Raw genomic sequence first — 17976 nt, 5'->3', positions numbered from 1 at the left:
CCACGTGCTCTCTCACGACCCAGTGACCCAGCGCTCAGAGGCTCGAGTGCCCCAAAACTGCAGTGGCAGCCTCTATGACTCGGTTGCTTTTGGCAAAGAGAAACTACATTTATTTCACAGGGATGGAGAAAAGGGGCAGGGGCGGGGTGGCCAAAGCCCCGGAGGGTGGGACCGGTTACGTTTTCCAGTGGGAGACAGGCGACTCAGGCAGGTGACACCGAAGAGACAGATGAGGCCTCTGTTTTGGAAACGCTGGAGAGTTCAGAGCTGTCATCCACCTTCTTCCCAAAAAGCTGCAAGATGCAGTTTCGAAACTGCAGGACAGAAAGTGTTACTGAGCAGAGCAGGCAGGGCCAACATGCTAGGCTAAATGTAATGCTGGGGCACTCCGAGGAGAGCGTTCACTCAGTGTCACCTTGATGGCTTACACACTCACAATCTACAGGGAGAATGGGGGCAGCCTCCAGTTACTCCTTGCACATGGCGATGGTCTATTCCTGAGTATTCGATTATCTAAGTCATCTAGTTTAGCAGTTGACGGTGACTACTGTGGGCCCAATTGTGCCCCCCAGAGATATGTTCAAGTCCTGACCCCTGGAGCCTGTGACTGTGACCTTATTTGGAAATAGTCTCTGCAGATGTGATTAAGATGCATATTATCATGAGGTCATGCTGGAGTAGCGTGGGCGCTAATCCAATGACTGGTGTCCTCATGAAAACAAGGGAATTTGGAATCAGACCCAGAGGGAAGGTAAAGGCAGAGATTGGGGAGACTCGTCTACAAGCCAGGGAACACCAGAGGTTATGGGTACCTGTCAGGACCTAGGAGAGGGGCCTGGAACACCAGAGGTTACGGGTACCTGTCAGGACCTAGGAGAGGGGCCTGGAACAGACTCTTTCTAAGAAACCGCCAACACTGCCTACACCTTGATCTCAGATCTCTTGCCACCAGAACGATCATCTCTTCAGCAAAGAGAGTCTTCTGGTGTCAGGAGCGCTCTGCTCTTTGCTGCTCCACCCCTAAAGGCATGTGAGCTCTATTCACTTCTCAGATGGTATCTCCTGTCGTCACTGAGTTAAGAACAATGCTTTGAGGATACAAAGCATTGCTGTATATTTTGGGCCTCTTCTCGACTACATCCAGCTACTCCAACATCAAAACTCTTTAAAAAAAAACCCATAATTGCTGAAATCCATAACATTGGGCTGGACAGCAGAACTGACTCAGCTGAAGAGCTGGCAGATGAGGCTGAGGAGTTCAGCTCTTCAGCTGAGTCAGTTCTGCTGTCCAGCCCCATTCTTGTTATTGATATCAGCAATTATGGGTTTTTTTAAGAGTTTTGATGTTGGAGTAGCTGGACGTAGCCGAGAAGAGGCCCGAAATATACAGCAAATGCCTCTGCTTTGAATTCTCAAAGCATTGTTCTTAACTCAGTGATGATAGGAGATATAATCTACATACCGGGCACCCACTCTGTACTAGACTGTGTCCTCGGGGCATCAGCAGCAAACCAAAAAGAGCAAAATTCCACGTCTTTGTGGAGCTCAATTCCAGAACATTCTCTCTTGAATGCAACAGGAAGGGATAACAGTGTGGAAAGGGTGAAAGCAAAGTTCGAAAGTCTGGAGAGTCTGGAAGTGCAGATGATTGTAGAGGAGGGGGAGTTCCAGAAGGAGAGAATGGAAAGGCTCAAGTAAAGACAATACTTGGCAAGATGGCCTAGGATTCCACAACCAAAAGCCAGACCTAAAAAGAGACCCATGTGAAAGACAGGAAACAGTGGTCAGGTGCAGAGCTGTGCTCTGGGTGTTGCGGTGCCAACAGTGGAGTCCCGGGGACTCCTTTGTGGTGCCGGTCCTACTTGATACTTAGACGTTACCATGGTGAGATGGGACGCCCCTGAGGGGGTGGTATTTCTGACCCACAGACCTTGCTGGTCATCATCAAGTCCCATCACAGCTGCACCTTAGTGAAGTGGATACGATGGATTCAAGGACAAATAAGGCAAATTGCACTTGGAAGATGATGAGCCTGGATCACCCGTAACCTACTAAGAGGCCTAGGACTTGTGGGCTGCCACCTAGCAAGACCACAGCATGTCCTGCCTGAACTGACCCATAAAGTCACAGCAGCCAAAGATCAGCCCAGGCAAGAAGGGCCTCTTTGTGTCCTGGTCACTGTTAGCGTTTGAAGATGGAAAGATTAAGTTCAAGAGAAGAGTTGTGTCTATGAAGTCAACAAGGGCATGCCTAGGGGACATAGAGACACGATCTGGCAATCCTAGGCTGTCTGAGCTCCGGGCTCGCCCAAAGGCCAGCAGAGGGGAGGGGCACGCAGCACACAGTGCACTGGAGGAAATGCCCACCCTCAGCCCCAGATCATAAAGGGATCCAGAGGGAGGGCTGGCTGGGGCTGGGTCGCATGCTCGGCCTTCCCCGGTTATTGTCCTGGGGGTCATTGTCAGTCCTCCCACAGACACGCTTCCAGGTGGGGGCCATCCCTGGGCTCTTCCGGGGTCCATTTCCGGTTTGCTGTGTGCACCGCGTGACTCACCTGCCGGTTCATAAAGACATAGATAATGGGGTTGTAGATGGTGGCACTTTTGGCGAAGTAGGATGGCAGGGCGGCCACCAGAGGGTGGAAGGCGTAGCCAGGGTGGGCAGCGGCGAAGCACGCAAAGAATGTGTAGGGCCCCCAGCAGAGGCAGTACGCAAAGATCATCACCATCACCATGCGGGTTACCTCCTTCTCCGCCTTCCGGGTGGATTCGGATTCTTTCTGCTGCTTCGCCACCTGGGGGGGACAGAGAGTGGCCCTGGGGACATTGAGTGGGAGGACCCCTCAGGGCTCCGTACCCCAGGGGACTCCATGTTGCTGCTGCTTGGGTAGCTGGTCAGGGAGGGTAGCGGGGAGAAGCAGACGGGCCCAGCTGTGCAGTACCCGGGCCACCCGAGTGGGGCCAGCCTTGTGGGAGCTCTTCCAGGCTTGGAGGTGGTACAGCCGGGCTCGGCTAAGACAGCCCCGAGCTGCGCTCGCTGAGTTCTTGGCTTAGCTGGCTTGCTGTTAGGAGTCTGTGAAGGAGGTAAGGAGGCTGTGCCTAGCCTCACCTGGTCCCTTACCAGTGTCCCCTCCCATGGTCAGGTCTGAGGGGCCGGGCAGGAGAAGACACAGGGGTGGCCGCCACCTGCTGCGGGCAGGGACTGGCGGCAGACAGCTGAATGGGGACGAGGGGTGACTGAGGGCTGGAGCGCGTTCTGGAGCCTGGGCTGCGCAGCCCAGAGCTCACTCGGACCCAGCTGTGTGCGGATACCTGTGGGAGTCGGCTAAGCAGCTTCCGATCCCTGACCGCCAGCGCGGTGAGGGGAGCGAGGAGGGAACAGGTCACACACTGAAGGCAGTGAGGTCGGGGGAGCTTAGCTCCAGCCCGTGGCCTCCGCTCCACAAAGAGCTCATAAGCACATGCTGATCCGATTGTGGGCACAAGCCGCTTCGTAGAGGAAAGGTGCCGCCCCAGAGGCCTCTTATTCCCTGTGCCAGGCAGGAGCCCAACAGGGACAGATGGCTGGTTGTAGGTAAGCTGATTGACAAAGGAACAACGTACCCACGGTGCTCAGGACCCCGATCTCATTCTCCTGCTTCGCTCTGATTTCCCACACCAGGGGATCCCCTTCCCGGGGGAGGGGGGAGTACAGGTCTGGGGGGCAGATGGCACGTGAACGGGACGCGAGCGCTCCGGTAGCAGCCTTTGCAAAACACCCCTTGACTGGCAAGTGTAGCCTCTGGATCTGGCCGGCTGTGCTCCACTCCGTGGCAGAGGCTGGCTTACCACCCCCAGGATCAGGAGGAAATGCAGCTGTGGTCCCTTATGGGGTCCCTCCACGAGGAGGCGGGCAGTCCCTTCCCACCCTGTAGGGGCGAGGCCGAGGGAGCCAGGGCTGCACCTGCCACCTCGAAGGCATTGGCAGATCCTGGCAATTCCAGGTATCTGGCTTTGGGGCTGGAGAGCGGACTGGGCAGTGCTCTGTGCCAGCCTAGACCTCCCTGGCGTTCATGAGCCTGCCTGCAGGGGTGAAGCTGGGGGGGTGTGGGGCTCACCGCTCGGATGGCCAGCCACACTTGCAGGTAGCAGAGCACGATAACGCTGAGCGGGATGAAGCAGCAGGTGATCATGAGCGTGATCATGTAAGACTGCACCCCGGGGTAAGAGCTGCCGCTGAACACATCCGGGCCGCACGACGTCTTCAGGCCGTGGGGCCAGTACCTGGGGAGAAGGGCCGGCAGCCCGTCCTGAGGTGGGCAGGGACCCGAGCCCCTGCCCGCCCCAGCGCACCACTGACTCGGGTGGGGTTGCTGGGCTTTTTAGTGAGGTGAAATTCACGTTACACGAATTAACCATTTTTGAAGTGAACAGTTCGGAGGCATTTAGTGCGTTCGCAATGTTGTGCAACCGCCACCTCCGTCTGTAGCTCCGGAACGTTTTCATCACCCCCAAAGGAAGCCCTTCAGAAGGACCTTAGGAAATCCTTGTCCGTCTCTGGTCTCACGCTCCCTTCTTTTTTTACTGAGGTAAGACACACATAACATAATGATGAGGTTTGGTACATTCACAGTGTTGAGCATCCGTCACCACTATCTGGTTCCACAACATCTTCATAGCCCCAATCACATGCCCTCTTTACGAAGGGAAGGCGAGGCACCCTCGTCTTAACACCTGTGAACCCCTGAGGATTCAATGAGGACGTGTCCAACAGTCACAGCCACTGTGGGCACGGGAGCATGAGGAGGGGACAGACAGGGCCTGGTTCCTCGCACTGATGGCAGCTTCCCAAAGAAAGACCACACCCTCTCCAGACACTACAAGAACTTGTTCACCAGCCTGCAGTGCAAGATACAAATGCAACGGCCTCGTCCCGTCCAGCCCCCTCAAACACCTGAGCCGTTTCCTTGGAAATGCGGGACTTCCCCCAAAGGAGCCACCTGGAGGGGACACTGTAACCGACAGCCCAGGTGTACCTACGACCCAAGGAGCCTCGGAAAGGGGGCCCCTCAGCAGGTGCAAGAAAGAGGCCTGGGGCAGAGTAGGCAAGAGGGCTCTGGAATCCAAACGTGCCTGTGGCCTCAGCCGGCAGCGTTTCTCTATGTGTTCTCATGAGCTGCTCCTGTTTGGGAGAAACAGACTTTTCCAGAGGCTTGGGGACCACAGGGCCCATTTCCACATTGCAGCCAGGCAGAGTCACGCGTTCACAGACAGTGCGCGCTCCAAGGGGTCTCGGCGAGAGTCAGGTCCATCCTCAGTTTACTCGTGGAGGCACAAAGGCCCAGGGACTGGAAATGATTTGCCCCAAGGTCACAAAGGGAATCACGAGTTTGACCCTCCCTGCTCTGCTCTAAACGAATCGCCTTCCTGGCACCCTGGCACCCTTACCTGCTCCAGCCAAAGATGGGTGGAGCTGTCCACACAGCAGCCCAGATCCAGGAGAAGGCAATGCCCGCAATGGCCAGCTTGGCATCAAATCTCACGTTGCCGAAGGGCTTGCAGACCACCATCCACCTCTCCCAGGAAATGATGGCCAAGGACCAGAGACCGGTGATCCCTGCAGGGGGAGAAGCAGACAGAGGAGGGCTTTGAGGCAATGCTTTTCAAGATCAAGAGGACACCCCCCAAGTACCTGCAAAAGCTAATTCTCGAAAAAGTGTTTTCCGGTCCGGGGAGCAGCGGGTCTCTTGGTCAGTTTCTTTCTCTAACCCCTGCTTTCCCGGCTCCTTCCCCACTGGGCCTGCACCCGCCTCCCCTTGCCTTCTCTGATCTGGCCTCATGGCCCACCTCGCTTCCCATCTCTCTTTTACTCAGCCGCCAGCCTTTCTTGTGATGCTGTCAGTGCAACTCCTGACGGCCATGTACACACGTGAGGCCACACTGAGGTACTGCAGTCCCAGCCCAGAGCAAGGAAACAGGACGTGTGCAGAAAGCCGTGCCCCCCTGCCGGCGGGCAGGCCTCCCCTCAGCCCGGGCCTCTCAGCACCGCCCACCATGCAGCGGCCTGTGGATGGAATCCGGGGCTCCATGAGCTGGGGTGGGGAAAATGATGTCTTTGTTTCCACTAAGCTCTACTGGACGCTTGGCCTTCTTTACTTCCATTGCGAGTGTGGTAGCATTAGCAGTGCCCGTGACTTGGTCACTTTACAGGGGTGGCAGACGTTTCCCAATATGACTACATTCATTACTACTTTGACATTTCAGTGACTGTCTGGCCAGATACAGTTATTTGATACCTTGATAAAGAATGGCGTCACGAATACTTCTAAAAATACTGTTAATACTAATACTTTTTGTGTGTGTGTGGTATGCGGGCCTCTCACTGCTGTGGCCTCTCCCGTTGTGGAGCACAGGCTCCGGACGCGCAGGCTCAGCGGCCATGGCTCACGGGCCCAGCCGCTCCGCGGCATGTGGGATCTTCCCGGACCGGGGCACGAACCCGCGTCCCCCGCATCGGCAGGCGGACTCCCAACCACCGCGCCACCAGGGAAGCCCAATGCTAATGCTTTTGATGAAGGAGTCCGTCACTAGTGTTTAACACTTTGATGGCTGTATTTCAGTATCATTGGCTTCCTTTGTAATGCTATGGATCTCACTGTGCACATTTGCCAACGTTCTTCTAAGAAGGGGTCCACGGGCTTCCCCAGAGGGCCTCAAAACTGGCGACCCGAGAGCAGACCTCGAGCAGTTACAAAGGCAAGACAGGCGTAAGCGAGGAGCCACCCAGGGGCGCCAGGCACCAGCTACCGAGGTGCATGGAGTGTTGGAACTTGGGATGGACTTTCTCTGCCTAACCTTCCCTGGTAAAGTAACTTGGTGGAGCTGACACCACTAGTAATTCAAGTCATTGACCAGGTCCCCGCTCCCCTGTCCCTCTAGTCCTAGTGTCTTTCTGTCATTCGTCTCCTCAGAATCTGAATTGGAGATCACTTCAGGCGGTAACAAGACAAACCCAAGTTAGATGTGGAAGCTAAGGACCCAGGCATTGTGACCAGGTGGCCCTGGGAAACTTGAAAAATGGGAAGGCAGCTGCAAGCCTTCACTGCTTTGATGGCCGGGGGCCTGGAGACAGGCTGCACGTGGTGAGTGCTGTGGCCCTTGGGATCCGTGTCATCTCAGGTGGACGCCAAGCTGCAACCCCACAGCCCTTGGTTCTGTCCCTGCACGGAGCCGGGAGCGCAGGTGCTTATGGCCAAAGTTGACGGGAACAGGGTCACAACCCCCGGAGATATTAGCAATGGGGCTGGCAGGATCTAGTTTCAATATCTCGGAGGCCTCCCCTCCCACACTGTTCTGAGATTATGTGGATCTGTCTGTCCCCGTTCAGAGATGTGCCTCGAACACGCCCCAGAGGCACACCTGCGGATTTTGCCGCATGAGTGTTTCCTTTACGCACGGGAGGCTGTGCCCAGGCCCCGGCTGGCTTACCACACAAGGAGACAGTGAAGCCCTCCACAATGCACAAGGGGTGGCCCAGCACAAAGTAGCCGTACATCTGGTTCACAACGCTGATGGTGCTGGCAATGACTGTCTCCGCCAGGTCAGCGACGGCCAAGTTCACCAGCATCCAGTTCAGAGGGTGGCGCAGCTTCTTGAACTTCATGGTGGCTGCCAGCACGGGCCCGTTCGTGAAGATGGAGGCGATGAGCACGAAGACCATCCAGACGCTGGTCAGGTGGTACACCCATCTGGGGGCGATGTGGTAATTGGGGCCGTCGAAGGGGTCTGGAGGCAGGAGACACAGAGGGCACAGCTACATCTGTGCCGCCCCCCTCACCCCATCAGAATCTCCCCTCAGCCCTCCTGCCTTCCGCCCGCCACACTCACCTTTGCGACTGGTCTTCCCCTCTAGCTTTGCCCGCCTGCAGACAACCTTCCCTCCATCCCGTCTCTCAAGCTCGAGGCCACGGCCTGCTAGATGCCTGCACGGGCATCCTTGAACTTAACAAGGCAGCACCCTTCATCATCGCTGCCGGGTGCCGCGCCCCCGTCTGATCTGCGCCCCGCCATATGCCACGTCGGCCTCCTGGAGTGTGGTTGGCTGGCCTGGTCCTCTCCCCCGAACCCTTCTGTGCCTGGGCCTCATTCGCCCCTACCGCAGGGAGCTCCCAGAAACCTGCCGACGATATCTGCAACCACGCTAGATACCACAGGCTCCCAAGGAACAGGCCTTTGACTACGTAACACCTGTGTAGTGCCCGTTTCTGTGCAAAAGGGAGCAGAGGGAAAGCACTGGGGCTGCTGCTGGCCCCGAGAACAGCAACCCCCAAAGCATCTGGAACTAGGAGGCGTGTGGAACGCTCCGGCGTGCAGGCAAGTGAGAGGGGCTGGGACGGTTTCGAAACAAGGCAGCCCAACTGTCCTTCCTGGACCACCCATGGAGTCTGGATCAGGCAGGGATGAGGGCCGTGTGTGGCACAGAAGGGACAGGAGCGCTCCGAACGTGGGAAGCAAAATGAGGGGGCCTCCGGCAGTGCAGCAAAAGCAGGTGCACCGGCCTGCCCCCTTCTCCTGGAAGTTTCAGGTCTAGTTCTGTGAAGAAATGAGCGCGAGAAGGGTATCACAGTCAACTCCCAGGTAAGGGTCTCCTGAGAAGTACAGGGTGGGAGGGAATTGGATATGGGGGCTGGCAGGAAGCCAGCTTGTAAATATTTTATTCCATAATTAGAAAACAACATTAAATTTTAAAAAGCAATCCCTGAAAAATCAAAAATAAAACAAATGGACCTGACCGCATATGCTCTCGGTGGCATGGTCACATAGAGAGGGGCTACTCGGAGGGACTCCAAAAGACGCTAGTCTGCCTATTCGAGCCTGGTGGCACGTTCCCAAAGGATGAAAAGACCCGTCCAAAGGTTAAGCTTTGGGTAGTGATGTTGTTGGCGATGGTGTTGGCGTCATCGTTCTGAGACCATTTTGAGTGTGTTTGAGATAAAGCAAATGAGTAACGAAATGATATTCTAATTCCAACTCTACCCACAGCCCTTAAGAACGCGATTCTTAGTGGGAGAGAAAGGAGACGCAGAGGTCAAACCCAACTGGCTCCATTGGGGAACCAAGTCACTATTTGGAACTGGGCGAAATAGAAGGAGACTCAAGCATCTCTTCTGCCTTTCCCACGCACACCGTATCCCTGGGCAACCCGATGGCACGTGAGAGCCTGTTTCTCTTTATCAAAGTAGTGAAGCTAATAAATGAAGACAGGGTCACAAGAATCCCAATGTCACCATTTCGAAATCCCCAGTGGTTTAATGGGTCCTGGCATTGAGTGTGAGCAGCTGCCAGCACTGTGGAAAAAGGGACCCCCTCCTAATGGAGCGGGCTCGCCCCAACATCGGACACATCCGCCTGGCTGCCCGGCAGACCTTCAGCTCGACAGCTCGCTGACGGAAACAGGCGTGGCAGAAGGGTGTGGGGAGCCTTCAGCGAAGTCTGAAGTGGGTGAGTCTGGGGACAACAGACTCGCTTTCTTCAACAAATAAATTGCAAGGAGGTTGAGGGGGAACCTCTAAAAGTATGACCTTGTGGTAGTGTTTTTAAAGAGTCCTCTCTTCTCACAGAGGAAATGATGTGATGTCTCGGATGTGCTTGCAGAAATCGGCAGGAGTGGTTAGCGGAGGGGGTTAGAGATGAAATAAGACAAGTGATGGATACCCGGGGGCCACTATACTCTCCCCTCTACTTTGGTAGACACTTGAACTTTTGAAAACATTTTACAATAAGGAATCTTGTGCATCGATGAAGCCCCATGGGCCTCCGGGGAGAGCATTGCTGTGTCTACATCGAGGACATTCTGGGGTGCAGTCAGGTCAAGGTGAACTTCACGGCTGTCAAGGAGCTGGTGTGGCTTCTGGAAACTGCAGCACGTGAGACATTCTTAAAGGAACGGAAGGTCTTTGGTTTGAAGAAGGGACCCGGGGAGGGGGGCCAGGGCTGAGGGTCATTACAGCCCTCAGGTGGGCTGGCATGCCCAGGGCAGAACTCGGGCTGCCTCGATGGAGTTTTCGGCTTTCTTTTGGGCCAAAGCCCTCTCTACTGGGACAGCTCGGAGCAGAACAGCTGCCCCGGGAGCCGAGCTAGCCTCTTCCCTAGCATGTACCGCCAGAGGCCGAGGGCTCTGGGCGTGAACTGGGACAAGATGGCCACCACCACCACGGTCTCTTCTCCCCTTAGGCTCTCGAAGTCACTCACCCTCCTGCGGGCCAACCCAGCCTGTCACTCCTGCTGGTGGCCTCCATTTGGCTTTGGGAGATGCAAAGACGAGTCAGGCCCAGTTCCCTCCCTGGCAGCTCAGGGATGAGTGTATTGAGGGATGAGTGTACTGAGCGCTCACTAGCAGTCTGGGGCCACACGGGAAGAGTTCATGAACTTTCCTGGGACAGGAATTCTCAGAGGGTCTGGGAAGCCCATGTGGTTTGAAAATGTGTATTCGATATTACGGTGTCCTTTCACGTTCAGAGAGGACCCCCCCATTCATGTTATCATGAAGGCTAAGAGAGACGGCCGCTCGGGCCTGTGTCCCAGGAGGGCCGCTGTAGCCAGCGTGACCCAGCCTTGGCCCCTACTCGCTCACCTCTGGTGGAGTTGCTGTTGGTGTAGGTGAAGACGCTCCCCTGGGTGCTGTCCTCGAAGCTGGTCTGCGGCTGCCCACCTGCAAACCTCTGAGGGCCCCACTGCTGGGCCATGGCTCTGGAGAACCCCGTCCCCGATGCCTGCGGACCTGGCGCTGCCCGGCGGTCACGGTGCTTTATACCAGCCCAGCTCTCCTCACCTTAAACGCTCCCAAGCCTTTCGCCATCTGATCTCTTAATTGGGCCTGGGACTTAGACCTCCTGCTTCCCCACCCCTGGGCCTCCTGGCTCCTCAGGCGAGCCCACGAGGGCGGCTCAGAGGGATTTGCTGGGAGCCGGGCTCAGAGCCAGGGTGGCCGTGGAGGCTGCCGTGGGCCCTCGCTGCTGTTTCCCTGTCCTCTCTTCCCTTCTACCGTCCAGCGTCTGCTCCTAGGCCGGGCAGGCACGAGTGTCGGGCTTTTCAGCCCGAAGCCCAGACCCACCTTTCCCAGCGGCTGCCCCCCGAGTGACGTCGCGGGGCTGAGGCCTGGAACTGGAACCTCCCTGTGGGTCAGACCATCTCGGGGGCCCAGATGGATGCAAGTCGTGCCAGTGGGGCCCCTTCCCTGGGACGGGATGGACAGGCCTGGGGTGGGAGAGACTCCGCCGCACATCTTGCTTCTCCCTCACCCCACCGCCTTGCTCCCCGTGGGCTGCAGCTCGTTCCGTCACCAGGGAGCTCAGCCAGGCCCTCCCAACAGCCCTCCCGAAGCAGCTGAGGGTGCCCAGAAGCCCTCAGACCCCACCTCAACTCTCCCTCCCCTGAGTTGACAACCTTTCCTTGGCCTGCCCGTGACTACAGCCTCGCTCTAGACTTGCCTTCAAAAGCAAAGCTCTCAACAGAGCGTTGCAGGCAGGCTGCCTTCACGGTCCCACTGCAGCCTGGCTGCTGGCATCGCTTACCTGCTAATTGCCCAACTCCGCAGCCTCGCGTGTTTCCACACAAGGCGGCGAATAGGAATGCTCAGAGCAGCATTATTCACAAAAGGTCAAAAGGGAGTCGACAGCTGAATGGATAAACAAAGTGCCCTCTATCCATGCAATGGAATATTATTCAGCCATAATAAGGAGTGGAATTCTGACACATGTTCCAACATGAGTGAACCTTGGAAACGTGATGCTAGGTGCAAGGAGCCAGACACAGAAGACCTCACACTGTATGATTCTGTGTGTATGAAATGTCCAGAATAGATAAATCCACAGAGACAGAAAGCAGCCTGGTGGTGCCAGGGGCTGGGCTGGGGGTGATGGAAAGTGACTGCTAACGGGGATGGGGATGCCTTTGGTGGTGATGAAACTATTCTAAAATTAGATGGTGATGGTGCAGCCACTGTGGAAAACAGTTTGGCAATTCCAAAGATTGAAAAATAGAATTACCACGTGATTCAGCAATTCTCCTTCTGGGTACGTAACCAAAAGAACTGAAAGGGGTTTTGAGGGGCTTACGATGCGAACATGGCATGTTTGATGGTACAAGGTCAGATGCCTAGAGCTCAACCCCAGGTTCTTCTGACTTCCAAGGCCATGCTTTTCCCTCTTCCTGGATCCCCGGGGGCTCTGCCTGTCCCCCCGCCACCAGAGTCAAAGAATCAGCGCATCTGAGAATGTGAGAGCCGGAGGTGGGCCCCTTCTGAGATCACCTGCTCAACCTGGTCCCTTCTGAGCACTGGCTTCCCAGCACTGCCATGGACTGGCCAGGTGGCCTTGAGTGGGGTGACCCCTCCCTCTCAGGCAAGGTTCACCTTCTGTCTAAAAGGAGAGGACTCATCCTGCCTGCCCCTGCCTACCCCCCTCCCTCATGGGGCTGCCGCGGGCCCTGTGGAAGCCCTCTATGAAGCCTCCAGCCGGAGCTGGCCCACCGCTTGCCCAGCCTGCCCCTGTCCAGCATGGCACCAATGACTGAGCTCAGCGGCAGGGCTGCCCCAAGACCCTGGGGAACGAGGGGACAGGGCAAAGGGAGGAGGTGGCGATGGCAGTGAGTCCTGGACCCTCCCCTGGACCGTCTGCAGAGTCGGGTGCTAATTGATGATTAGGGCTAACAGAAGATCAGGTCCAGTTTTAGCCAAAAGCAGATTACTGCCCTGGAAAGTCCCCTGGCACCTGGGTGCACACGTGTGCTTCCCGAGGCCCAGCGAAAGCTCACTGGGTCCTGCACTCCGGCAAAGCGTGGAGAAAAAGGGAGGGGCTCTCGAGAGGGAGATGAAGAAAAGTGAGTGGGGCCAAAATGTGAGTGAGGAGAGATAGGAGGGGGGCGGGGGAGAAAGGGCCCAGCCCGGAGGCTAGCGTGCTTCAGGCAGCGGCCCCCTGGGCAGAGGCCAGGCCCTCCACTCGGCCCTGGGTCACCCGCCCTCGCTCCAGCTGGGGCGCCCCGCCCAGGCTGGAAGATGAGATGTCAGCCTTGTCTCTAATCCAACTACTGCGAAGTTACTCGACATGGAGGTGCTGATTAGGGGCCCTGGGAGCTGGCTGTCACCTTCCTTCAACTCTTGGCTGTGGCCAGCAGACCAGGGGCTTTGTCTTTAATAGCCGGTGGCTGCTACAGCTACAGGGCAAGGAATCCTTTGGCCATTTGCCTTTGACCTTTTTTTTTTTTGATGCGGAGCTTGTGGCCTCTCCCGCTGCGGAGCACAGGCTCCGGACGCGCAGGCTCAGCGGCCACGGCTCACAGGCACAGCCGCTCCGCGGCATGTGGGATCTTCCCGGACCGGGGCACGAACCCGTGTCCCCTGCATCGGCAAGCAGACTCTCAACCACTGTGCCACCAGGGAAGCCCTGACCTTTTTTTTTAATGTAACAAAATATACATAACATCAAGTTTACCACGTTAACCATTTTTCGGCGCCCAGCTGGGCGGCATTAAGTACATTCAGGTTGGTGTGCAGCCATCCCCACCATCCATCTCTAGAACCGTTCACCTTCCCCAAGGGAAACCCTGTCCCCATTAGACACTAGCCCCCTCCCCCTCCCCCAGCCCGTGCCCCGCCCCCATCCTGCTTTCTGTCCCTAGGAACCTGCCGGCTCTAGCAGCTCATACAGTGGAGTCACACAGTATCCGTCCTTTGCGTCTGGCTGATCTCACTTAGCACAGTAGTTTCAAGGATCATCCATTGCCTTTGTGTTTGGAAAAGATTTCTATACACTGAATTTTCATTTTTATGTGGTCAAATATGACTCCATTTCCCTTTTGGTTTCTGTTGGGAAAGTTCTCCCAGCTTAAGCTCCTCAGAGATCTGCAAACAGGCACCACAGATATGAAGTCCAAAGACAAGGGGTGGGCTGTTTCCCCGTTTCTGTGGTGGTCCCACCAAGTCCCCGATCGCTCACCTCAGAACCGACATGCATCAGATTTCCCTCACCCGTCCAGGTGGCTGATCTTCCAAACTGGCCGAGAGGTCCTCCTCAGTCTAGTCTGCAGACACTCACCTCAGGCCCACACTTTCACCCCGTCCATCTGCTGCGGGCCTCCCGAAGTGCTGCCCCTGCCGCGCTCTGTGACCTTGAGCACATCAGCCACCATCTCTGGGGGGTGTGTCCTCGTCGGGAAGATGGGGATAACATTTACTTGCTGGAAAGCTTGAATGAGGTCATCCTTGAAAAGTTCTAGCGATTCATTCCACAGTGACCCAGCAAGCACCTATGGTGGCCAGGCCATGTTCTAGGCTCCAGGTGAACAAACAGATGGAGATCCCTGCCTTCTTGCAGCTGCCATTCTAGTTGGGGGCGGGGAGAATACAACACGAACACTAGACATAATAAATAAGCTGTGATAAGTAGGATGGAGAATGAGAGAAAGAGAACGGGTTGTGGAGGTCGGGGAGGGAATGGATGCCCGTTTTCATAGGGCAGCCTGTTGGGCCTCTCCGAGACAGGGACATGTGAGCAAAGACTCAAAGGAGGGAGGGAACCATGCGGAGAACTGAGGAGGGCATCCCAGGAGAGGGCCCAGCAAGTGCAAAGGCCCTGGGGCAGGAGCGTGCCTGGCGTGTTAGGGGAGCAGTAAGGAGACCAGGGAAGCCGAAGCAGAGTGAGCCAGTGGAGACTAAGAAAGGGAAGGTCAGAGAGGGGATGAGGGCCAGAGACTGTGTGTCCGGAGCCTGTTTTCAGCATTACCTTTCACTGTGAATGAAATGGAGAACATTTTACGATTTGGAGTGCAAAGTGACACGGTGTGATTTAGATGCTAACAAAGTCCCTCTGGTTGCTGTTCTGAGAGTGGTGGGGGCCAGGCAGGAAGCAGTGGTATCGTACCGGGTGGCAGGCCCTTTGGGCATCCAGGTGAAAGAGGGTAAAGGCTCCCAGCAGGGAGGGGCCCCAGGCCTGGCAATGGTGTGGATTGGGGGATAGCTTGGGAGCTGAGCAACTAGAGGGATGGAGTTGTCTGCAGCCCAGAAGTCAGGGCAATGGGGGTGCGGCTGGTGGAGGGAAGGTGTGACTGTCAGGAATCCAAGCATAGATGTCCAGTGTGAGGAATGAGAAGGGGCCGGCACCTCAACCCAAGTTATTCCAAAGAGGATGTGCTGATCACTTGATTCAAATCAATGTGAACATTTGGATGAAATGGACAAGCTCCTAGAGAGACACAAAGTAACCAAATGAGCCCGAGAAGAAATAGAAAATCTGAAGGGCTCTGTATCTATGAAGACATTGAAGCCCTAGCTTCAAAGCTGCCCACAAGGACTGCCTCTGTTCTGTTTCTCCTCCCCACAAAGCTTCAGATAATTTTGGGCCAGACTGTGACTTTTTTGTATCATCTTCATCAGTAATTCCCACATCTTTGCAGCTCATCCCCAGAAGTCTTTATGTCCTGCCCCAACATCAGAATTAACAAGTGATAGCTTAAAACGTTTGCTGCAAATGGACTAAAAGTTGTCACGCCTCCACCCCCCCATATGATCACCACTGAGAAGAAACACAGTTTTGTTCGTTTGCAATATTATGAAATTTTACTCTAGAAAAACCTGTTGGGCTTTTGTTGCTTTTTCTTTCTTTGTTTCTTCTTCCTTGCGTTTTAAATTTTATTTTTCTTCTTTTTACTTGCACAGAATTTCCACTGTAATTAAACTATCTGTTTTGGAATAGAAAGAGCCTTCAAAGAGAGATATTCTCCAAAGCCAGTTACGAAAGGACAGAGAAAGTAGCGGGGTAGGGCCAGGGGCTGGGGGAAGGGAGATGTAGAGTCAATGTTTCATGGAGACCGAGTTTCGGTTTTGCCTCATGAAAACTTTCTGGAGCCTGGCTGCACAGAGTGTAACACTACTGAACTGTACATCTAGAAATGATTGAGTTGAAGTGTGTGATGCAAATACAATTAAAAAATATATTTATATTTCCCATGACACTGTCAGCGACATCACATCCATGGTGAATGTATGTTCCTGCAGGACAAAATTAAAATGGCAAAAGTCACCTTTGGCAACAGTGTACCCCATCGGCCCCTGCGACTAAAAATACACGAAGTTGTTAAACGGTTGGCACTGAAGTCTCTGATAGGGGAACGTGTGGGTCTACGACAGCGGTGTTGTCCCTTTGCAGGTATTGGTGTCCACTCCAAACAGGCCAACCACGCGTTTGGCTTTGAGCTTGAAGCTGCATTGGGCCAGGGCCAGTCACTTCTTAAGCGCCTGGGGTTTCTGGGAGCTGCCCCTGCACACCTGAGGCACCATCTGGTCTGTAGGAACCTCCCGTGGGAGGGGGGGATCCACACTGCAGCACGTGGGCGATGGGGCGCTGAGCCGGGCTAGGCTCCGCTGGGAGGGGACCGGCTAGAGGACGCGGGAGCCAGCTTGAGGGGCTGCCCCCGGCCATACTCGCGACACATTGAGCATCGAACAGAATTTCTGAGAGCAGTGGAGTGTGTGCAAGCCTCTGAGTCCATGCTGGCGCGCAAAATGTTTCGCTGCGAGTGAAACGACTCGGGTTTTCCTAACCGCCAGCTCTCGGCGCGGGGACCCTGAGCGGGCGGGGGAGGGAAGGGACTCCGCTGGGCCCGCGCGCCGGCTCTCGGGCGCCCTCTCCTGGCTTCGTCGTGCCGCGCGCCCAGCTAGACCTCGCCGCGCGGCCGTGCCGCTCTCTGAGCCTCCTCCATCCCTCCACCCGCCCCGCCTCGGTCGTGAGCCCCCTCAGATCTGCCCACCGCTGTCCCCGCGCGGCAGTGGGCCGTGTCCCGATGGGCTGGATCCCAGCCGGTGCGTCCTGGGGACGCCTGGGACCCTTCCTGCCGCCCTGCTGCCCCGCCACACCCTAGTGGCTTCTGGTCGTACAGATTCTTCTGGTTGCCAGTTGTCTGTGCTTTCTGGTTCCCCGAAACACGTGAATTGGGGGTGGAGGGAGTTTCATGCGTTTTTATGTTTCTGTGCTTTTAGAAGTGGGGGAGTTCGGATTTTTTGCTGCTCCCTACTCCTACCTGAACCCAGAAATCTCTTCATTATCCTTTTTAAAAAATTAGGTTTTAAATTGTGGTAAAACACCCATAACAAAATTAACCATCGTAACCGTTTCTAAGTGTACAATTCAGTGGCATTAGTACATTAGCACTGTCTTCATTGTCATTTTTGTATTAAGATCATTTAAAAATTTTTTAAATTTTATTTTTGGCTGCGTTGGGTCTTCGTCGCTGCGCGTGGGCTTTCTCTAGTTGTGGAGAGCAGGAGCTTCTCATTGCGGTGGCTTCTCTTGTTGCAGAGCACCGGCTCTAGGCGCACGGGCTTCAGTAGTTGCAGCAGACAGGCTCAGTAGTTGTGGCGCAAGGGCTGTTGCTCCGCGGCATGTGGGATCTTCCCGGACCAGGGCTCGAACCCGTGTGCCCTGCATTGGCAGTCGGATTCTTAACCACTGTGCCACCGGGAAAGTCTTGTATTAAGATCATTAATTCAGTTTGTGGTCCAGTTAATTATTATTTTTTAAATTTTCACTATCACAAACAGTGGAAATCAGACAAAACTTACCCAATGTATACGCAATTAAATTACCAACAAGATGTGCATATACACTATGACTCCCTTTAATTGTCCACCATGGTTAGGAAAGAAATTCCAAACAGAAGCCTAGGGAGAATCCGTGTTTTAACAGTAGTATTTGCTGTAGCTCAGGGCTCCGTGTTTTTATTGTGTGTATTCACATTATCTGTTACTGTGTGTGTTCCTTTTGTCTGTCCTGCCTTTTATACACAGTTCAACAAGAGATATGCTGCTTTGTTTCCATTGTTCGAGAAAGGTTTTTTTACTGTCTTGATTCAGGGAGCCAAGGACAGAGGCTCATCCGCACCGGGTCCAATTGCAGGGCGCCCCTCTTTCTCTAGGGGAGTGACCTGCTTGCTTCTCTGTAAAGCT

The 17976-nt window shown here is 55.1% G+C and overlaps 1 protein-coding gene across 1 annotated transcript; it reads right to left on the bottom strand.

Moving 5' to 3' along the window:
- Positions 1–87: 87 nt before the first annotated feature.
- Positions 88–10912, bottom strand: LOC113615479 (long-wave-sensitive opsin 1). Its single transcript, XM_027097936.1, has 6 exons — positions 10612–10912; positions 7467–7763; positions 5427–5595; positions 4097–4262; positions 2555–2794; positions 88–314 (listed from the first exon to the last, which is right to left on the bottom strand). The coding sequence occupies exons 1-6, from the start codon at positions 10721–10723 to the stop codon at positions 204–206; spliced, it is 1095 nt and encodes a 364-aa protein (XP_026953737.1). The 5' UTR covers positions 10724–10912; the 3' UTR covers positions 88–203.
- Positions 10913–17976: the final 7064 nt, after the last annotated feature.

The sequence above is a fragment of the Aethalodelphis obliquidens genome, unplaced genomic scaffold, assembly GCF_003676395.1.
Source record: "Aethalodelphis obliquidens isolate GAN/ISIS:26980383/991018 unplaced genomic scaffold, ASM367639v1 scaffold118, whole genome shotgun sequence".
Classification (NCBI taxonomy): Eukaryota; Metazoa; Chordata; class Mammalia; order Artiodactyla; family Delphinidae; genus Aethalodelphis; species Aethalodelphis obliquidens.
The sequence above is the reverse complement of the archived record's forward strand: the minus strand, read 5'-3'. Positions and strand labels throughout refer to the sequence as shown.